At 46.7% G+C, this 23,119-nt stretch overlaps 1 protein-coding gene across 2 annotated transcripts in view; it reads left to right on the top strand.

Annotated features, from left to right (window-relative positions):
* Window positions 1-23,119, top strand: part of CFAP44 (cilia and flagella associated protein 44) — an 86,950-nt gene that overhangs the window by 54,392 nt on the left and 9,439 nt on the right. For both annotated transcript variants that reach the window (XM_043538653.1, XM_027824545.3), the window contains exons 24-33: window positions 6,735-6,897; window positions 7,571-7,701; window positions 8,872-9,065; window positions 9,539-9,719; window positions 11,023-11,200; window positions 14,505-15,008; window positions 15,707-15,910; window positions 17,018-17,213; window positions 19,356-19,466; window positions 21,946-22,076. In XM_043538653.1, coding sequence (XP_043394588.1) covers window positions 6,735-6,897; window positions 7,571-7,701; window positions 8,872-9,065; window positions 9,539-9,719; window positions 11,023-11,200; window positions 14,505-15,008; window positions 15,707-15,910; window positions 17,018-17,213; window positions 19,356-19,466; window positions 21,946-22,076 — 1,993 coding nt within the window. The remainder of the gene's footprint in view (window positions 1-6,734; window positions 6,898-7,570; window positions 7,702-8,871; window positions 9,066-9,538; window positions 9,720-11,022; window positions 11,201-14,504; window positions 15,009-15,706; window positions 15,911-17,017; window positions 17,214-19,355; window positions 19,467-21,945; window positions 22,077-23,119) is intronic.

Genomic DNA, 23,119 nt, shown 5'->3' with positions numbered 1-23,119 from the left:
GGAGGGCTGGGCCCTAGTCCAGGGGAAGCGAGGCAAGTGGAAGGCTCGAGCTCCGCCTCATCTACCCGAGGCGGAGGCCCCCCGGAAGACCAGGAAGGGGGGCACCGATGCCGAACCTTCTGCTTTGCCCACGAGTGCGTCCCATCCACCTGTGTCAGCTGGGAAAGACGTGGTAGCACCAGAAGGTAGTGTCTCACCTCCGAGACCCTCGAGGAAGCCCCTTCTGTCCTGACACTACCCGAAGCCCCCGTGAACCCCGAGGCAACCGTCGTGGCGGGTGCCAGCGGGGAGAACCCCGGGGCGACGGAAAGTATCCTCTCCTCCATGTTCGAGGAGATTGAGGCCCTAGATCTGACCCCGGTCGCCCAGAGGGAGGATGACCTTTTGCCAGCAAACCTCGATTTGGGCAACCTCACTCCACCCCTCTTTTCCCCATGCTCCCTCCCCCTAACTGCTGCTTCTGCTCCCACCTCCGAGGAGCCCCTGGACTCCTCCATCGACCCGGCCGCTGATAGCACCCTGCTGACGACCACTGAGCCTGCTCAGGTGACAGCCGGCACCACGCGGCCGGGACACAAGTCGCCAGGGGCACCCCCCGTTGGTGCGGAGCAATCGATTTCCTTCCCAGGCGGGGGCCCAACAGAAGATAATCCACCTCCTGTTGCTGTGGCCGCTAAATCCACCATAGAGCCCGCGCCCGGTATCAGTGAGAGGTCCCTCCCCACCCCCTTAACCCTCGAGTCTGATCGGGAGGCGCCACCATCCAGCTGCTTGCCTCCCGAAACCCAGAACCTCGCCTCTGCCCCTGCCCCTATCCAATTTACCTCCTGCAATGTTATTGCCGCCACTGGGGCTGTCTCCTTCCCTTTCCCAACTGATGACCCCCAGGGAGCGGCCTTTGTGTTCTCCTGCCCCGACCCATTAGGAGCTGCTATCTTCCCTCCACCGCCCGCTATCACCCCAGAGCTTGAGGCGGGCCTAGAAGCTCCAGCCCATCAGGCACCCCATCGGGGGTCTGCACCCTGCTTGTCCGTTTTAGTGGTCCACGGGGCTGCACCAAGGGCCCCACCGGGGAACAACCGGGAAACCGTAACCCCACCCCCCCATGAGCGGCGAGGAGAGCTGCGGAAGTTTTTAGAGGATGTCCGTGGCTCCTGCAACAAGGTACAGCTTGCTCTCCAGCGATGGGGGGATTTTTTTCAAGGCCTGTTGCGCGGCCCGCTGGGGGATGCGAGCGTCCCTGCCAGTGAGGATTCCCCCCGACCCCCCCCATGACACCTCTCACCATCGCAACGTTGAACACCCGGGGTTGTAGGATGGCTCTTCGCAGGTCCCAGGTGCTCTCCTTCCTTCGGGAGGGAGGGTACTCTGTGATTTTCCTGCAGGAGACCCATACGGATCCGACCGCCGAAGACAGTTGGTGGCTGGAGTGGGGGGAAAGGGTCTACTTTAGCCATTCCACGATTCGGCAGGCTGGAGTGGCGACCCTGTTCTCCCCCGACCTATGGCCCGAGGTGCTAGGGGTTGCCGAGGCGGTGCCGGGTCGCCTGCTGCATCTCTGGGTCTGTATAGAGGGGCTCGTGGTTAACCTCGTTAAAGTCTATGCCCCGACATCGGGCTCGGAGCGGCTGCAATTTTATGAGCAGGCGTCTGCCTTCCTCGGCACCTTAGATTCTCACGAGTGCCTGGTCCTGGGAGGGGATTTTAATACCACTCTTGAGAAGCGAGACCGCTCGGGGACCGAGCAGAGCCCGGCCGCCGCAGACACCGTTGAACATCACTCCCTAGTGGACATCCGGCATGACCACCACCCGGATGACACTTCCACGTTCACCTTTGTCCGGGTGGAAGCCCATCGGTCGAGCCACTCCCGGTTGGACCGCATTTATTTATCACGCTTCCATCTCTCATGAGCCCACTCCTCCAGCATTCAGCTGGCCCCATTTTCTGATCATCACCTAGCCACCATGACAGCCTCCCTCTGTGCGGAGAGGCCGGGGCCGGCCTATTGGCATTTTAACAACAGCCTGTTGGAGGATGAAGGCTTCGTGACGTCCTTCTGGGAAATCTGGCTTTCCCTCGGCGCGGCGATGGTGGGACCTTGGGAAGGTACGCGCCCGGCTTTTCTGCCGTGACTACACCCGGGGCACCAGCCGACGGAGAAATGTGGCGATAGAGCAGTTGGAATGGAAGGTCTTAGAGCTGGAGAGGTGTTTGGCCGCCAGCCCCGAAGACCCGCTCCTCTTGCAGAGCGTGCCGGGAGAAGCGGGAGGAGCTCTGGGCCCTCGAGGACCATCGGGCCCGGGGCGCCTTTGTTTGATCCCGCATCCGCCTCCTTCGGGAGATGGATCGCAGCTCCCGCTTCTTCTATGCCCTGGAGAAAACGAGGGGGGCTAAGAAACACGTCACCTGTCTCCTGGCAGAAGATGGCACCCCCCTCATGGATCCACGGATCTGACCGACCCTAGCGCTTGCAGAATGCTTTGGGAGGAGCTCCCTACGGTCAGCGCGAGCGACCGAGACCAGCTAGAATTGCCTCTCACTCTGGCTGAGTTCTCGGAAGCCCTCCGTCGTATGCCCACTAATAAGTCTCCAGGCATGGACGGGCTGACCGTGGAGTTCTACCACGTGTTTTGGGACGTCCTCAGCCCAGACCTAGTCACCGTCTGGGCCGAGTCTCTGCAGAGCGGGGTCCTCCCTCTTTCATGCAGGCGAGCTCTGCTCGCCTTCTTGCCAAAGAAGGGGGATCGCCACGATTTACGAAATTGGCGTCCCGTCTCACTCCTCAGCACGGACTACAAAATCGTAGCGAAAGCAATCTCGCTGCGGCTAGGGTCTGTGCTGGCGGACGTGATCCACCCAGACCAGACCTACACCGTCCCGGACTGCAGTACCTTTGATAACCTATTTATGGTTCGGGACCTTTTGGAACTCGGGCGTAGAGACGGTCTGTCGTTTGCCCTCCTGTCCCTAGATCAGGAGAAGGCATTCGATAGGGTGGACCACGGGTACCTCCTGAGCACTCTGCAGGCATTTGGCTTCGGACCCCAGTTTGTGGGTTTTCTCCAGGTGCTGTACACTTCCACAGAGTGTCTGGTTAAGCTCAACTGGACCCTGACCGAACCGGTCAGCTTCGGGCGAGGAGTACGGCAGGGGTGCCCCCTCTCGGGCCAACTGTACACTCTGGCGATCGAACCCTTCCTCTGTCTCCTCCGCAGGAAGTTGACAGGGTTGGTGCTGCGGGAGCTGGAGCTGCAGCTGGTCCTGTCGGCGTACTCTGAAGTGCTCCTCATGATCCAGGACCCTGGCGACTTGGCACGGGTGGAGGCTTGCCAAGCCATCTATTCGGCAGCCTCCTCCCTCCGGGTCAACTGGGTCAAGAGCTCTGGCTTGGCGGTAGGAGACTGGCAGCAGGCGAGCTCCCTCCTACCCCCGCTTCAGACCACCCAGTGGAGCGCGGGTCCGCTGCTCTACCTTGGCGTTTACCTTTCTGCCACCCATCCCTCTCCCCCGGAAAACTGGGAAAATTTAGAGTGCGGGGTGATAGAGCGGCTTCGGAAATGGACGGGACTACTCCGATGTCTCTCCCTCCGAGGGAGAGCACTGGTGCTTAATCAACTAGTCCTGTCCACGCTCTGGTACCGGCTCAACACCCTAGCCCCGGCCCCGGGTTTCCTGTCCCACCTCCGGAGATTGATTCTGGAGTTCTTTTGGTCAGGATTGCACTGGGCCCCTGTTGGAGTTCTTCACTTGCCCCTGAAGGAAGGAGGGCAGGGCCTGAAGTGTCTGTACACACAGGTCCGCGTTTTCCGCCTCCAGGCCCTGCAGAGGCTCCTTTATAGTGCAGGTAGTTCGACGTGGAGCATATTGGCGCATGCCTTCCTACGCCGCTTCCATGGGCTCCGATATGACCGGCAGCTCTTTTATCTTTGTCCGAGAGGTTTTCCGCGAGACCTCTCCGGGCTGCCGGATTTCTACCAGGACCTCCTCCGGACCTGGAAACTGTTTTCAACGACCAGGTCCGTGGCGGCCATCGTGGGGGCAGATCTCCTCACGGAGCCCCTGCTACACAACCCCCAACTTTGTGTGCAGGCGGCGGAGTCCCGCACGGTGCGCCAGAGGTTGGTCCTGGCAGAAGTCACAAGAGTCGGAGACCTCCTGGAGTACGACCGGGGAGACTGGCTGGATCCCCTGACGCTCGCCCGGCGCATGGGGCTCTCCAGACCTCGCACCTCCCGGCACGTACTTCAGGAGGTGAAGGCCGCTTTGCCGCCTGCTGCTCGAGCTTACCTCGACCGGGTCCTGCTCGAGGGCACGCCCCGCCCACCCTCTACCCCAGGCCCACTGGACCTTTTAATTGGACCCCTGCCCCGCAGACCCAATCGACCCCCTCACCCCTTCACTGCAAGCCAGCTGCATGAACTGCAGCCAGTACGCTTCCAAACCATGCCAAGGAACATACACGCTCATGCTCCACACCCTTCACGCCCTCACCCTAGTGTCCTGCCCCAACACAAAGTGGCGAGACCTTCTGCCACCTTTGGAGGGTGAGCAGCCCCGGTGGGCCAGCCTATATTCCACCTTGGTTCCGAGGCCCGTCGGGGACATCAGTTGGCGGCTCCTTCACAGAGCTGTGAGCACGGGCACATACTTGGCGCGGTTCACCCCCGTCCCAGATACTTGTCCCTTTTGTGGTGTGAGGGAAACCCTGGTGCACGTATATTTGGAGTGCGCCAGGCTGCAGCCCCTGTTCCAGCTCCTCACAAATCTCCTATTACGTTTTTGGTTGCATTTTCCCCCTCACCTTTTTATTTATGCACTCCCCATCCGTGGCCTCACAAAGTCTCGGGATCTCCTAGTTAACCTCCTCCTGGCCCTGGCTAAAACGGCCATCTATAAAACCAGAGAGAGGAGGTTGGCCGATGGAGTTTCCTGTGGCTGTGGGGCCGTTTTCCGATCCTCGGTCCGTTCACGTATCCGGGCGGAGTTCCTCTGGGCGGCGTCCACCGACTCCTTTGATGCTTTTGAGGAGCAGTGGGCGCTGTCCGAGGTTCTCTGCTCGGTGTCCCCGTCCGTGTCCTTTTGTCTGACCCTTTGATTGGGGGAGAGAGTAAGGGACCCCAGCCCCAGCCATTGCTGCTGTGGACACCACCACCTTAGAGGGGTCCTTTCACACGTGGGTGCACGTGCCTCCCCTCCCTCCCCCCCGGATTGTCCACTCCACAGCCTGCCCCTCTTGTTGGGTGCTTTCAGAGGAGGGAATTGTTGGTGACACTCGGGCGTGGCGCCAGGTAACTCGAAGGGGTTGAAGACCACGAGAGTCGATGAAGCCCCCTCGCTCTGGGCCACCAGGTAACTCGGAAGGGTGGAAGACCACGAGAGTTGAGGAAGCCCCCAGCTCTGGGCCCAGGCAAGCTTGAACACTTCCCTCCCCTGAAGCTAATGAGAAAACAATTGTGATTGATTGCTATGTTACACATTGCATATGCTGCTGTTTTTACTTTGTAAGTGTGTTATGCAAATAAAAAAACATCTTTTGATTCAAAAAAAAATTACTCTCCTATAGCCATCTGGCCCGACCCTGTCACAATATGTTCTGATAGTACATAGGGGCTGTCATAAATATAAAGGGAAGGGTAACCACCTTTCCATATACAGTGCTATAAAATCCCTCCTGGCCAGAGGCAACATTCTTTTACCTGTAAAGGGTTAAGAAGCTCAGCTAACCTGGCTGGCACCTGACCCAGAGGACCAATAAGGGGACAAGATACTTTCAAGTCTTGGGGAGGAGGAAGGCTTTTGTTTGTGTTCTTTGTTTACATGGTTGTTCTCTCTTGGGACTGAGAGAGGCCAGACAGAAAATCCGTCTTCTCCAACCCATCGTAATCCAAGTCTCCAATATTGCAACCAGTATAGGTAAACCAGGCAAGGCGGATTAGTTTCTCTTTTGTTTTATGTGAATTTTCCCTGTGTTAAGAGGGAGGTTTATTCCTATTTTCTGTAACTTTAAGATTTTGCCCAGAGGGGGATCCTCTGTGTTTTGAATCTGAATACCCTGTAAAGTATTTGCCATCCTGATTTTACAGAGATGATGTTTACCTTTCTTTTTTTTAAATAAAATCCTTCTTTTAAGAACCTGACTGATTATTCCATTGTTCCAAGATCCAGGGGTTTGAGTCTTTGACGATTTTGTAACAAATTGGTTAGGATATTATTCTCAAGCCTTCCCCAGGAAATGGGGTGTAGGGATTGGGGGGATATTTTGGGGGGAAGACGTCTCCAAGTGGTCTCTTTCCCTGTTCTTTGTTTAAAACGCTTGGTGGTGGCAGCATACTGTTCAAGGACAAGGCAAAGTTTGTACCTTGGGGAAGTTTTTAACCTAAGCTGGTAAGAATAAGCTTAGGGGGTCTTTCATGCGGGTCCCCACATCTGTACCCTAGAGTTCAGAGTGGGGAAGGAACCCTGACAGAGGCCTACTAAACCAGAGATCCCTGGTGCTAGGCACTGTACAAACATATAATAAATGATAATCCCTTCACCCAAAAGCTTACAGTCTAATATTTCATTCTACGTTTCTTTAGCCTCATTGATTCCAGGGGAGCTGCATGAGTGTCAGTGAGGGCAGAATTATGATCCATGTTTGTTCCTGGCTAGAAGGCTACACTATTGTGTCTCCTCTCTCTCTTCCCCGCCACCATCCAGATAATGCTGCTTCCTTTTTCATGCATTTCCAGTATTGAGAATGCCAAGCAAAAAAAGGAATATGACCAGATAATGAAGGCAGCAGAGGACAAAAAAAACAAAAAGAGGCAAGAGCTGATCATCCTTAGGCATGAGTTTCATCACCTGCTTCAAAGGAACATGGAGCTGCCAAAGCACATGCAGCTACACAGAGAGGTACACATCAGATTGGTGTATAGGTCCTTTATCTCTGGATTAGGCTGCCACTTTAAAATGAGCTGTGTCCAGTGTGTTAGAATCAAAATATGACCAACCCATCTTCCCACTCTTCCCACTGCAGCTCCTTAAATAAACTGCTTCCCCATGGTACAGGCATTTCTGAGTGTGCTGCAGAAGTTAGTGCCTCAGAATTACCTGTAAGACCGATAGACCAAGCAGCAATGCTGCTGACTTCCAGTCACTCTTTAAAGGCTACAGTGAAGGGAATGTAAATATGATAGAGAACCACTCTGAAGTGAGTGAAAGTAGTAAAGCTAGCAAGGGGTGGAAGTACTGATTTGCCTTGGTTTGCCCTTGCACACTGTGTTTGATTCCTGCTATGGAGAAGCATTGAAGTTCATTGATTTTCAATTTCAGATGGATTGGAAGAAGGGGTGTGTGTGTATGTATATATTTTAATATGCCAGGAGCCTAGTGCTGGGTGACATTAGAGAAGAGTTTTGGAAGAACGTGGTTCTCTCCACTGTGGTGAACAGCTGCTGGAGTGAGCAGTTGGGTCGATACACATCAACTCCTATGTCTGAACAAAAATATGTCTTAAACCTAACCACTGCTACTGTCATAGCCTAGCATTCAGCATGCTATGACACAGTTTCTCATCTATCTGCAGGAATTCGAGATGGACCACAGAATCCGTGAGGAGATGGATAGGCAGACAGCACAGAGAATCCAACTAGTGCAGAAAGAGTTGGCCTGGGATCAGGAGAAGCACCGCATTGGGCTACAGAAATTGCAGAGTCGGTAAGGACTAGCTTTCTTTCACCCTCCTCCACCTTGAGATCTTTCATTAACTAAGTTCCATCTGCCTTGAGGAACAAGAAAGGAACATCTTCTTCATAGAACTACAGTGTATCTATGTCCTGTTTGTGACTATATTCTCATTTGGTCTGAAACATACACAAGTTAGGCAAGCACTGATATGCAAATCAGGTTATTACTGAATCAGGACTGTGCTATCCACCTCCATGGCATCAGAGCCAGGTTTTGGGGGAACAGCTCTGTTTGAGTTTCAGCCAGTGACATTTGCTGGGGTTCTAGAAGTGCTGGTGAAACTTTGAGGAATAAACTGTGTAGTGAACCCATGTCCTTCATGTGTGGTGAAGTGCAGCTGGGGACAAACTGAGCTTGCTATGGAAGAGATGGTCTTTGTCCCCTTTTAGGAGGGCAGTGTACCAGCATTACTTAAGAACAGATTGTTTGACCACTGCTCAATAAACCATCTCCTGATGTGAGGAATCTCACCAATTAAAACCCTATTGGGAATCTCCCTTTTGTGGGGAAGAATGCTGTAGTGATGCAATTCTGTTGATTCCTGGACTCCTCAGATTTCCTTGACCCTGTCCAGTCCAGTTTTAGGCCTGAGTTTGATATAGAGATTGCTCTGCTAGGTGATTTTTCTGGTGTTAGACACAGATCAACTATCTATGTTGGTTCAACTAAATCTGTCAGATGCCTTAGACACCATTTTGGTGGATGAGGTATTGTTGACATAGAATCATAGAACATCAGGGTTGGAAGGGACCTCAGGAGGTCATCTAGTTCAACCCCCTGCTCAAAGCAGGACCAATCTCCCATTTTTGTCCCAGATCCCTAAATGGCCCCCTCAAGGATTGAACTCACAACCCTGGGTTTAGCAGGCCAACGCTCAAACCACTGAGCTATTCCTCCCTGCCCACTCTTGAGTGGCTCCATTTCTAGATTGCATGATGTCAGTGGCTAGTACTTCTGTCATAGCACTGATACCTGTTTTTTATGTTTGCAGATACTATGATTGTATAATATGTTTAATTAGTATAATACATTGTTTAAGCCTTTTGGGGGCAGCAACATGGGCTAGAAGGAAAATACTTCATAGACTGCTACTGCAGAAATCAGACAATAATGAATGTTATCTCTATTTTGTTTCCTTAGGTTTCGGGACACATTGGAATTTGACACAGTGGTCGTTCATGCTATAGGAAGTAATCATCAAATCTCCACATATAGGCTCCTGGCAATCTCCGAGAGGTACTACAAAGCCAGAAAACAAAGTCAAAGAGGGAAAAGGAGAACAAGCAAATTAGCAAAAGAAGCAGAGCAAAGGCGAGAAAGCCAGAAAGAGACAAGTAAGACATATGTAAAGGCCTAAATGCTGCTATTCTGTTTACCATAATGTGCTTTCCATCCTTCATCTCACCTTGTTTATTTCTGTGAGCTTGAGTGGAAGAGACTGCAGTATATCACATCACTTTTAAGCAAAGAAACTTGGCAACAGAAGCTGGTCACAGAGTTATCTTCATGTTCTGTTTCAGTCACCACATTGCATTCTCAGTCAACAGTTCCCCTCTGCCATTTAGAACCAGATGTTTTCCACATTCTAGTCAAAGTTGGCAAAAACCCATCAACCCAAAGGGGACACAAGGTTGCACAGTTTTTTTTCACTGATTGATAATATGGCATGAGCGAAGGACCATTGACTGCAGCTATGCTGATTTTTACCAGCTGAGGAGCTGGCCCAGTGTGGCTTACAGTAGCCTTGACTTGCTTTTAGGTCACATAAAAATACCGAATGCTTACACACCCACTTCATTCTTTTTAGGTCAGGCTGCTGGAGTTACTGAAGAGGAGATAGAAGCTGACAAGCTGAAGAAAAGGCCCCAGCTGCAAGGTGCTGTAGGACGTTTTGGTGGAAACCGACTTGAACAAGTTAGAAAAATTATGGAGAAAGCGGACAGGGCCAAAGCTAAGATTATGCAAAGAAGGAAGGAGTGGGATGAACTGTAAGTCCTGAATCACAAACTGCATCTTTCCACTGGCCTGCCTTTGTCTGTGGTCAAATAATTGTACTTAGCTCTTATATGCCACCGTTATATTTTTGTATAATTCCCTATTATTCTAAGGGGGCAATTTAAAAACTAATTAGCTCCAAATGTCAGTTATGGACAGCAGGTGCCCTTGAAACTCAAGTGAACCTTAGAATTTTTTGTGCTGGCTGCCACGGCTCCTCTTTTAAAGCAATGTCAATGAGGAGGGCTAAATGACACAATCAGTGACCAGATAGGTTTCTCAAACAGGTGGGAAGGTGATGGAAAAGGAAGCAGGGAGTACTTGTTGGAGGTGTCCAATTCCATCTTGGCTTGGGGCCACCAAGACTTCTTGGTCAGCCCTTGATTAATCCCTTGAGCAGCGATAGTGTGGGTGAGCCACTTGCACTAACATCATAAACATTATGTTAGCATGTGTGTACATACAGGTCACACTGTCCCTTCCCTTTCCCTGCTGGTTCTGCTCTTAAAATGGAAAATGACAAGAGTCTTTCAAAATGCACGGAAAACAGGAATCTCTTCAAACTTAATGTGTAGCTTACTGGCATGAATAGAGCCAGCAATGGAGGCAGAAAGATAGTGCAATGAGTTGGAAAGTCTTGAGGTCAATGAGAATTTGACTGGATAAGAACTGTACAATCAGGCCCTGTACTCTATGCTGCAGCCAAGCAGAACTTTGCGAACCACCTCTCTGAGAAAGTCAGCAGCATGTGCTATGCACATCAGTTGAATTAGTCATGTAACTCCTATCCCCTCTCCTGCCCCTACCCTTTCCTTGGGTCTTAACATGGCTTGAGGTATTGAATCAGAGGAGGCACTACAGATGGTGGTGCCGTCTCCTCTTCATTGGGTGTTTTGTCAGCTGAAATCAGCTTTATAGAATGCTATCTGCTGCTCACTGCTATACAAGGGTCTTCTCCGAGCCCAGAGCCTCATTCAAGGGTCTTATTTGAATCTGTCCTTAATGGCAGAGCTACATCATGTATTTGTTTAGTTTTTAAAAATCACATCTTCCTATGCATGTTTGTTTTTCTCTTCAAAACTGAAGGAGACATTCGTCCCCATTCCCACTAAACACATAGATAACTCTTCCAAACAACTGATATTTCCTTCTAAGTAGTGCTTAGTCTTCCACTGACACCTACCTCTCCTACCAAGCCTTGTTGCACAAAGCAGGCATTATCAATGGGTAAGGTAAGCACAGAGGTGGGAAATTTGTGCAGCCTTAGAATTTCTGCTTGGTTTTGGTGTTTGGCAGATACAAGAGCAAACCCAGTGACAACTATGAGAACCCCAAGGATGTTCAGGACATCAAAGAGGCTCAGGAAAACATGGGGGATTTCAAACTGAAGACAGCCACAAACTACAAGATCCCGGAGCACATGCGTATGAACGCAGAGAAGAAGAAGATGCAGCTTAGGTCGTTAGAGGTGGCGGTATGTAAATGGATTCCCCTTTTTGGAAAAAAATTTTATCTAGAAAATGAGCAATTGCAAAATGTTTTGAAAGTGATGGGATGGAGGACTACTAAAGACAGACCATGTGTGGTCAATTTTAACTGCACATTGGTGGTCATTTTGCCAAGCTTTTGTATTTCATCTAGCCCAAGGTTACATCAATCCATACCCATTAGAATAATCCTCAAATGGCCCTCATTGACCAAGCAGATATATTAATTTTCCCCCACCCTTTAATAGAAACATCAATCTTTTGCATAATTCCAAAAACACTACCATGCAGAGGTTAATAAACTTTCTCCAGAAACTCAGTAACCTAACTCCCTCCCCCACCATGTTGCACCATTATAAAAACAGAATTAACAGTTCTTCTTTATGTGGCATCTGCATATTGACATTTGTGGGATTAGTGCCTCCTGGCATGGAGCTGTGGAATCTTTCTAGTAAGCATGGTCCATTAGGGCTATTCATCCCTCCCATCCTTGTGGAAAATTCTGAGGGTATAAAAGGGTGTGTGGCCCCACCTGCCCTTCAGTTCCTTTTAACTGCTGAAGGTGCAGCGAGCATGGAGCACATGCAGTGTCCTCAAGGCTTTCCTCATTGGTTTCTTTCCTTTTCTTCTGCCCTTTGGGGACTTTTTCATTTTAATTAGTTAGACTGGCAGTTAGTCAAAACATGCTTCTTAAGTTAAAAGAACCAAGAAAAAACAGTACCTGTCAGGCCTGGGAATTGTCTTTGTAGCCTACAGGGACAGGAAGGCTTCCTCACATACCCCTGCTGATGGGGGAAACTCCGCAGACCCAGTTGACTAAGTCTGGTAATGTGTAAGTCCAGCATCAATTTTATACGTCTGCTAGCCTAAGTGGCTCTGTGACCTCTTTAAGTGGCATCCATCTCCCTGATCTTTTCCCAGTGAGTGAGCCTGATGCGGAGGACCCTATATTCCTCCAGGCTGAGCTAATTTGGCACTTGGGTCCTCAGACTGTCAATGTGATCCTGCAGTCCCTGGGTCCTATTGGAGCCAAGGTTCCAGAACTATCAGTGCACCATCAAGATTCTTGGGTCCCCCCTCGTTTGACTGAATTTATTGCTGAGGTTCAGACATAACTGATGTATTGCCACAGTTTCTGCATTCTTCTGGATCAACTGAATTCAGCGCTGGCATCCTGGCATCATCACTATGTTACTGAGGTTCCCAGGTCCTTTCAGGTCAATCTAGTTGAGCACCAAGGTTCTAACACCATGGACATCAATAGATTCATCCCAATTAACCAAAAAAAGTGCTTAGGATCCAGTATCATGGATCCTGGTGAACCACTTGATGATGTAGTCTGGTGCCCACTGTACATGGCATTTATGTTCTCCCCTCTGGGTCATCTGAGGCTGGTGGTAAGCACTGTTAGCTGGTGTACTGCATGACTGAAGTGGTCAAGCACCAGTATAAGAGGTGTTAGATCTCTGGATCCTTCTGGGTTGACCAGGTCTAGTGCTGAGGATCCAGCGCAATTGACACTGGTGAGCCACTTGCTTTAAGTGGCTTGGTATACAATGTATCTGGTGCTAAGGTCAACCTTAGTTGAAGTGATTTTGTACCCAACTCAAGTGGCTTAGGATACATGGATCCAACTGAGCCAATATAGCTTGGTGGCAAGGATCGAGCACCATTTCCTTGGGTAAGCCACTTGTCAAAGTAGATTAGTACCCAGGGTCAGGAATACCCAGATCTGCAGGATAATCAGATGAGGCTCTGGCATTCTTTGTGTGGGAATTCCTCCAGATAAAATCAGTAGAACAGTCCATGTTTCCAGGCTGGGGTTCTGAGTAGGACCTCAAACTCCCTTTATTGGGTCCTGACCCCTTCCTTTGGGTTCCCTAACCGAGATGTCCTAGAGTGCAGAGACATTCTCTGTACTCTAAAACCTTGGAAACGCCTTCCCAGGCCCAGACGGAGATAGCTCTGGTACCTACTGAGTCTCATTCAGTGCTACACCACTATTGTCTCTGAAAATAACTAAGACTTCTAATCTGGTGCTGATGCTCTGACTTTGAAAATGTCCAAGGTTGTTATTGACTCAACTGCACGTTAACATCCTCCAAACTTCAGGGAAGCAATACAGAGAGAGAGAGAGAGAGAGAAATTTTGGCAGCCACTCCTGGAATCACCCTGCCTTGGCACCAAAGGTCTTGGTTATAATCAGATTGGGCCCTTTGGTGCCACTTGTAGTCTTATGCTTTAGTCCTGGAACCTATTCTGCTGCAGTGTTAGGAAGATTTTGGGTTTTCATCCTCTGGTGGATTTAGCAGGTAACTTTGTTTCAGGCACAGATGCCTAAAATTGTTTTAAATGTACCTGAACCTGAGTGCTCATGTAGTGAGGATGCCCGTGGGAAAACTTAATTTGTTAATCTCTCTAATCTCTGATGAGTGGGAATATACAGAAGCCACTCAAAGAAGAAAGGAGGTTGCTTACCTGTAACTATTGTTCTTTGAGAGTGGTGCCTCTGCATGTTTACATTCCCTGTCCACCTAACCCTCTTCTCAGATCAAGCACTCTGAAATTAGGGAAGAAACCAAGAGCAGCAGAACCAGGACAGTGGTGGGGGCTAGTTCCCCTGCAACTGAAATATTGTGGGAGCTGATTTATGTTTCTGCCTCTGCAGAAACATAGATTAGCATTTCGTAAACTGTGCAGCTGCTCAGGCTGGGTGGGGCTCTGCAGCTGCTGGGGGCGGAGATGAGACCAGGACCAAGAGAGACTGGAACAGCTGTTGTGGTACCTGGGATCAGGCGCGGAAGCATGTAGAAATGGGGTGATAGGCCCAGGCCCAGGAGCAGTTATTGCTGGTGAGAGAGAGACCCCAATTTCATCCTTCTGTTCTGCTGTCCCCACACTTTGCCCACACCCCGCCCCCATTCAGCGTGAACTTCTGCCGCCTCTGGAAGGAACTGAAGTGTGGTTGGGGCCCCACTCCTCCTTTGATGCCCACGGAATCTTCTGCACGGGAAAGAGTGTGAGTGGCCCCAACAGATCCTGCTCACTAGAAAGATTCCACAATTTAGTACCAGGAGGTGCTAATCCCATAAGTGTGACTATGCAGAGGTGACACACTTGAAGAACAACAGTTACTGATAAGTAACCTCTCTATATCTATTGTGTTAAGCATTTAAACCCTTCAGGATTGTTTAAGTTAGACAAACCACTGGTCAGTGTCCTGTGTCAGAGAAGATTTTATGCTGTAGAAGTGTCCTTGGCAAGTCACACTAAAATTCCTCGTCTTTGCAGGTCCATGAAAAGAAATTGACCATGAACAAATGGATCATCTCCCTTAGGGACCTCAAGGTGGCTGTTATTGAAGAGATCATCTGCCTGGTCCAAGAACTGAAATCCATAAAATCAGCCTTGGATGCATCTGAACAACTTCCTATTCCCCTGATCCCTCAGTTATACCTGGAGGAGACTCCAGAAAAAAAATTCCAGTATGACAATAATATTCTCTTGAAGTTCAAACAAGAGGAGGAGAACAAGCAAAGGCTCTCTGAGCAGGTGGAAGAGAATGCATCATTTACAGTGTTTGGGGGAAAGTTCCTTCATGCACCTTCTCTAAAAGAAATAGACTCCTCCTCAAGAGCCTCAAGTGTGAGATCAATGAGAATAGGATCCTCAGTCATCCCAATGCAACCAAAGGTTTTTGAGATTGAAAAGTCAGAGCCAACGGAGATGGAACTGGAAATTTTAAAACGGGAGAAGATCAGAAACATTTACCTTCAGGAGACCTTGATCAAGAGGGTAGGAGAATAAAAGGGAACTTTTCAAGTTTTCAGGGGACTGCCCCTACCATGCCCAAAACAAAACCAGTTCACAGACCTCTCTTTACATCTGTCCCACTGATGCTGTGGCATCTTTTGGCTTTTGCATTGATTGCCTTCTGGAAGTCCAGGAGAGTCCACTAGAACAAACTGTGGAGCTGATGCATTAAACTTCAGAGAGAGCACTAGAACACCATTGTGGGTATTACCTTGCCTCTGAAAGAAAACCCGTGATTAATCTAGTTTTGGCAGGTACTGATGCTGAAACTGTTGTACCTGCCCAAGGAAGAAGTTGGCAGATATTCTGCAAGAGGGTGGATGAGGTGGAGGTCAGTAACATGAGTCTTCTACTGCTGCAGCAGGCAGGAGATTACATGAAAGTGTAGGCCAGCATAGAAAAGTGATTAATTGGAGATTAATTGGGGATGATGGGAGGCATCGAAACATCTGTGGAATTTCTGGTGATTCTTATATTTGCTCCATGGATATCAAAAACATTCCCAGGGATTAATGTTGTTATCCTGAATACCAAAGTAGCTCATAATAAATGTTGCTGGCAAGTTGTTGGTTTAACAGGCAGGAGATTTTTCTTTTTTGCTCCTTTCTCTTGCCTTGCATATTTAGATTCACTTCGTGATTTTTTTCCCCACTCCACTTCTGCCCCTTCTGACATTCCAGATCAATGAACTGGTGATCACCTTTGATGCTGAGCTCCACCTCCTGCGGCACCAGAAGCTGAAGCTGGACACGCAGATGAAGTGTGCTGACCTACGTCACATCACGTGGTTTGAGGAGCTGCTTCTCCTTAAGAACTTTGAGAAACATGAGGACACTCTCCAGGAGCGTGTCAACAGCCTCACCAATGAGGTGGAAGAGATGCAAGTATGTAGGATACGCATCTGATTTGTTACTACTGCAACTGGTGGGCCTGGAAATAAACATCCCAAAAAGAGGCGGGAATGTCATTCTGCTGTCCTTATGCACCAGCCAACTTCTTAATGCTGAATTCTAAGAAACATTTGGTGATAATATAAGGGCAGTCCTTTTAATTTAAATATGGATTCTTCTTTCCCTTCATGCTTGTATTTTTATAAACCACTGGAAGTGTGAAATTAAAATCTATAGCCTACCTTAAAATATGCAGTTCTCCTTTGGAAGGTGACTGTAAAAATAGCATCATGGGGTTCCACCTTTATTGCATCTCAGTGACGCCAGATCAGATTTGCTTTCTTTACAAATATAAAGGTGATTTTGCAAACTCCAAGGCCTACTAACTCATCCTGGATCTGAGATTCAAACTGGGATCTTTCTGGCTCATGCATCTTCAGTAACAGATTCTTCAGGCCAAATTCTGCCCAGGGTTACATCTGTGTCACCCTTTCCTTTTTCAAATGGGTAACACAAGTGTAACTTCACAGAGAATTTGCCTCTGCACTTGGAACTTGGTTAACAGTGAAGAATTGAAGTCAGTGGAACCATGTTCTTTAAGTTAAACAGATGCTTATGTGCTTTGCTAGACTGGGGCCCAGATTAGGGAAGAAGAAAAAAAAAGTGAATCAAATTTCAAGCCTACCAATTTCAACAAGTCTGTCTGTCTCTCTCTCTCTTTAGACAGATAAATTGCTCTTAATTCAACAACTGAAATGCATAAATTATAATAATTAGCATTTATATAGTAGATTTCACTATAAAGTGGGTCAGTATCATTATCCTCATTTTACTGATGATGAAACTGAAGCACAGAGAAGTGAAGTGACTTGTCCAGCATCACACAGCAAGTGATTGGCAGAGAATTGGGAATAGAAAGCAGAGAGCCCGACCACCAATCCCTTTCTCACTACTAGGAATTGCTGCCTTTACATATATGCTAAAAAGATCTAACAGGTGCTGACAACAGTGTAAAAGGCTAATGCTTCACAGCTCTCTATCAGTCTAATGTACTGAGTTGTTTTACTTTTGGGGGGGGGGGGGTTGTTTTTGTTTTTTTAGTGGAAATTAGACAACTACCTCTCACAGATGGAGGATAAAAAATATGAGATTGCAAAGCTTCAGGAACGCGAGAAGGCACTTTATGCCACTTTCCAAGCATCCCTTGGAGAGAACAACAAATTTGCCAGCTTCCTCACTAAGGTCCTGAAGAAGAAGATCAAGCGTGTTAAGAAGAAAGATGTGGAAGGAGACAGAGGTTGGATACATTGTTTCTCTAGGGTTATGTATTTGTTTACACAATTCAGTCTTGTAATGTACAGATGGCACTGAACTGTGTCCCAAAACTTGGCTGAAGCCCTGGGCAGATATGAGGCTTTAACCTGGTTCCAGGTCATAAACAAAACATATGATTAGGTCCAATGTATACTACAAGACCAAACTGTTCTGTAACCATCATGAGGGATAATAGTGTTGTAACCACATCCCTTGCACAATTGTATGTATAATGTCAAAAGACCTTAAAAGTTGGTTCCTTCAAATCGGTGTTGAGGCATGTAGGTGTTGAGTGGAAAAAGGGAGTTTTATACAGCTGCTGCCTATGCTGTACCTGATCTGTGGACAGCTGTCAGTCTGGCGTCTGTGTACACTAAATTTCCCTTTCAATCTATCCGTTGACTAATGAGTAATCATTAGGGTCGCCAATTGTGGTTGGATGTATTCCTGGAGGTTTCATCACATGACAGTCTTTAATTAAAGATTAATTTTTAATTCCTGGAGACTCCAGGACAATCCTGGAGGGTCGGCAACCCTAGTAATCATAGACCCAACCTGTAATCATCCATTAGTCAATTAATAGATCAATTCCAAGAACTCAGTGTATTGGATTTTTCTCAGCAGATAAGTTCTGAACTGTTTAATACTAGACAGTTCTACTGATCTGAAATATTTCTTCTTTATCTTTGATTTGGCATTTGGTTTCTAGGAGGTGATCATGTACAGTATGAACTGGCAGCAAATGTAGGCAATAACAACACACAGTTCACCTTTTTAGTTAGTTAATTTCCTCAGCAGAATGGTAACCCACACGAGACTGAACCCCAACGTTTCAATTCAGAGTAACTATAATACATTAAAAAAAGGATATATACATTAAGGAATGCAAAAAAGAAAGAAAGAAGGTACCTTTATTTAACTGTGCATGTACCAATATCTGTTAATTCCTTTCCCCATTTCTTTGTCCTGTGGATTCATTGAATTAGTGGAAGGGACTGAACGTGGTTGGGCCCACATGTCCCTTTGCTAACCTCTTTCAGAACATTTGAATTGTTGGGGGATGTGTTCACTCAGACTCAATGGGCACTGTTCTCCCATCTCATAAGTAGGGATCTGCAAAAATAACATACCAGAAGAACACCTATTGCTGTAAGTGACCTTTCCATGCCAGGTATGAACTTTAAAAATAAAACTGTTTGAGTCACTGATCTGAGTGAAAAGAAACCAACCTGACATTTCTTACAAGAGAATACTTTTTTCTTTCTGTCTTCTGATAGCTCAAAAATAACCAGCCAAATGACATTTTACCAGTTTCCCAAAAATTCACCCATGGGTTGTGTACAAGTATAAGAAAATTCAGTCCAAAGAGTCATTTTACAAAAGGTTTTAAGCAGCCTTAAATAGTTTATAAGAATGAAAATCCATCTTCATCTATAATTCTAGGGTCCCTACTGTAACTCTATAATACAAGATACTGTCACCTTTCCCTTGCCTGATACCTGCTGTGTGTAAATGCCAGCATGAATTAACTTCCGCTGAGTGCTTTTAACTCAGTATACATTTCTTTAATAGGACAACTTTTTGTACAGGTAGTATACTGTATATAAATGAAAGATACTGTACCAGTCTGGACTTATGCTAGTGAGATCAATGTATCTAACAGGGAAACTAGAATCCTTGAGCAGGAGCCAGTCACCATTTTGTCTTGTTCAAAATATATAATCACCACTTTTCTGGGAAACTAGCTCTTTCCAGTTACTCTGAAGGGTTTATTTGCTGTGTCATTCTTAGATTACAAACTCTTCCGGGCTTGGAATGGATCTGAAGCCCTGATCCTGAAATTTGCAGTGTCTGGGTGGACTGCTGAGTCTTTGTGACTTCAACAGGGCTTTGTGCAGGTGCAGCAGATTGGCAACATGCTGTCAGTTGCAGGACTATGGTCTCAGTACTTGGTAAAGCACTGTTTCCATCGGTGGTGCTCTTTAAATGATGTATTTGGCTTTTAAAAGCCAGTAGTATGGTATTGCTCATTAGGGCTCCATTGGTGTGCTGTACAGCCAGCAGACCTGTCACAGATTAGAACCAGGATTTTCTGAGTGCTAACAATACTGCTTTCCTTTCCCAGATGAAGAGGAGGATAGTGATGAAGAGAGTGATGATGAGTCTAGCTTGGAGAGCGATGAAGAAGATTCAGGATCTGAAGATGAAGTCTTCGATGACTCTGTTTGCCCAAAGAGTAAGTGAGGCATTTTGGTGCTCTCTACTTGTTTAGCTTTAGGGGTAACACTGTGAATTTAAATTCAAAAACAGGATTTTTTTCTTAGGTTTAATAATATTATTATGGCCCAGACTCTTCCCCTCCCTTGTTGAGTAGCACCTTGGTCCTTAAGTAATCTCAGTGACGCAGATGGGACCACTGTGAAGAAGAGTACTACTCAATGTGAGTAAGGATGACAGAATCTGGCCTGTGTGTTAAATAGCAATTGGTTATTTGTAAAGAGAAGTAGCAACCATTTGCAATAGATAAACATAGATAAACATTTCAGTATTCCCTTGCTTCATCAACCTATAATAACTGCAGTGCAATGACATATAGCCTGGGGGACGTCATTTACCATCTCTGGGGAGAAGGTAAGTGGAGGAAAAATCTAATTTTTAAAAATCTAAAAGGGAACTAACTTTAAACAAGATCTAGTGAGAGCCAGTGGAGCTGCATTGATATTTGTTTCCATCTTTTTATTTGTGAAAAAAGGAACAAAAAACTCAATACTGTAGGTTTCTTTTTCAAAACATTATGTACCTGCATCCGATGAAGTGAGCTGTAGCTCACGAAAGCTTATGCTCAGATAAATTGGTTAGTCTCTAAGGTGCCACAAGTACTCCTTTTCTTTTTGCGAATACAGACTAACACGGCTGTTACTCTGAAACCTTCATCCCATGGAAATCCTGAATGGTCCCTAATTTGGAGTGTAAATTAACTTCTTTGTTGCCATCTAGTGGACAGAGGCCATAATTGCTCATTGCCAGCCATATTTCTTGGATTTACCAGTAAAGATTAAAGATTTTATTTATTTTTAAACTTGTCTGTTCAGCATCTTTGTAAAATCATATCCACCCAGTCAGCAACGGCAAGTAACTTATTTTGTTGAGTGAGTAAAACCATTAGTTTAGTAAATGTTTGAGCTTGGCCTGGTGTATGTTTATGACCATTTAAAAGGCTGCTTTTCAGGCTGGTTTATTTCTGATTTAATTAGAATTGATTATCAAATTGCCTTGCCATATTTTTATAACTGTTTTTTGTCAGTTTGATAACGGTATTGTTATCCATATTCTTTCCTTCTATACTGAGGTGGGAGGAGAATCCTGATAGTTAAAATCTTCTGCAAAATACAAATTATTGATGCAAGGAGAAGGTAGATAATCGAATTTGCATTTTTATCTTTAATTACTTGTGTTCTTATTGGGGTTTGTCTTGTACATTTACCTGACTTGTGAGTGAAGTCTGCTGTCTTTCACACATGCTCAGTGTTTTAATTGACACACTGAACTGATAGTATGGACTCCTTATCCCACAGTCCCCCATCTCAGTCCCACTCTCCTTAGCCATTCCCAGTCCCCTCCCCGCAACTCTCATCTCTTTGTCCCCAGTCTTCTTGCCCACCCAGTTCCCCACCTCTTGGCTCCCCTTCTGATTTGTCTCTCTCCCCGATCCATCCATATTCCCCATTCCCAGTGACTCCAGGTCCCAATCTCCCTTCCTGTGTTCCCTGTCCAATATTGGGTGATCACCCTCTTCCCATCAATTCCTTGTCCATGTCTCTTTGCCCAGCCAGTCCCAGTTCTCCCTATGCACCCTGGCTCCTTGTCAAATCTCTTTTCCCTCCCCCCTCGTTTCTCCACCTCACTGGTTCTCTGTTCTAGTCTTCTTGCCCATCCACTACCAGTATCCCCCCCACTCCTCATCTAATCTCAGTTCCCCCCTCCACTTCCCTGCTGGCTCCCAGATCCATCTCTTAGCCCAGCCAGTCCCAGTTTCCCCCTCCCGGGTTGCTTGTCCCAATGTACTCCCCATCCCTCCCTGCAGATCCAGCTCTTGTCCCCTCTGTTCAAATCAGACAGCTTCCTCCCTCATGCTGCCTCAGCCTGGTGCGGGAGATCATTGAAAACACAAGAGAGACAGGCTTCTTGCTCTTAGTTCTGGTGCTTAGACCTGGCATGGCTCACAGCAGTCCTTAGATGCAATTGCAGGGAAGGCCCTGCTTTTAGCCCGGAGCTGGTGCATGCTCAGTACAAATGGAATCTTTGGGGAATTTAGATCCCTGACACAAAGGTCACCCACCCCATATCAAATTCCAGGTTCTTGCTCAACGCAAGGGGGTGCTAGATAATCTTAAGAAAAAAAAAAAAAAGACTTCCAGAATTTAACGTGGCAAAACAAGATTTTTTCTCTAGTCTTGTTCCTGGAAACGGCTGAAGCATTGCATCTGAAATTCTCCCAAATGAGTCAGCCTGAGGCAGGCTCCTGGGATGGAAAATTTCAGCCCAAAAGAGTTAAAGTTTGGCAATGTTATAGCAACTGAAAACCGGGTCTTATAATGGGAAATGTCAGGCAATCTTAGGTGGGGCAACCAGTCCCACCTATAAATATAGTAAAGTCAAAACTAAACCAAAGCTGCCACCCCTCTGGTTTAATTCCAAGCCACCTTCCTTCTCAGACTGTGATGAGGCACTCTTCGAAAACACTCTTCAGCTCCGGGAGAAGCGGCTAGACATTGAGGAAGCCTTAGTGGAGGAGAAGAAAGTTATTGATAATCTCAAAAAGGAATATGATGCCTTGGCTAAAAAGGTACAGTAGGCTCTCAATTTCCCAGCAAGCCTCATTTGCTATGTGTGGATGGGAATGGCATGGTACTCGAGTTGTTATCTTTTCATTGAGACTTAAAACCAAGGGCCTAATCTCTCAAAGTCATCGAAGATCCACTGGCACTTTTGGCATGATTTGTGGGCAAAGACCTGGCAAAATTGCAATGAGGGTGATTACATTCTGCCCAGATAAATTCCCCTTTTAGTAGCAATTTGATACACTGATCTTCACATCCTGTCCTAAAGTGGTATGCAGTGTTGCTGTGCTACACAGCTGTGATATTCCATTGCTTTAGTGGCGGGTGAAGTGACATGTAATGCTCTTGAGGCTGAAACGCATCACTGTTGAGAAATGAAAGTTCTTGCAGCAGTTATTTGCTGTCTCTATTTTATAGCTTGACTGCATGATACATCTGAAACTATATAATTTATGCATCTTCCCTTAGTGTTTGGTCCCAGTGTAAAGATATCAGGTCAGATTCTCAGAGTGTGAAAATCAGCATAGCTCCACTGAAGTCTGTAGAGCTACACTGATTTATAGCAGCTGAGGATCTCGATCATTTTGCTGCATGAGTCAACATTTTTTCCCCCCATCTTAGATATTTCTAGAACACCCATCACAATAGTAACTAACAAATAAACCTCAGCTTTGTTGAAATATTATTAAAAAAAAAAAACCCCTCACCCTTAAATTTATTTAAATGTAATTTGCAATCTTTTTGATTTCATCTTTTAACATTAACTCATTCTGAGCTCTTGGGCTCTTTTTTTAATCTGGGAGTTTAATTTTTTATTAATTCAAAAACATGTTTTTTTTTTAAATTTAATGTGAGATTCTGTTTTGAAAAACTACTCTGCAAAAAACAGCATTGTGTAAGGGTCCATTTTTACTGTGTCTCAAGGATACCCAATCCAGTGTGCTCAGTTTATGAGTTTGTATGTTTGTTTGATAAAGATTTTTCTAATCTCAACACCACACATTCACCCTGGGATCTGAGAATCAAGCTAGGTTCTTTCTTTTCTTCT

The sequence above is a fragment of the Chelonia mydas genome, chromosome 1, assembly GCF_015237465.2.
Source record: "Chelonia mydas isolate rCheMyd1 chromosome 1, rCheMyd1.pri.v2, whole genome shotgun sequence".
Taxonomy (NCBI): domain Eukaryota; kingdom Metazoa; phylum Chordata; order Testudines; family Cheloniidae; genus Chelonia; species Chelonia mydas.
Note: the sequence above shows the minus strand (reverse complement) of the source record. Positions and strands in the feature narration are given on the sequence as shown.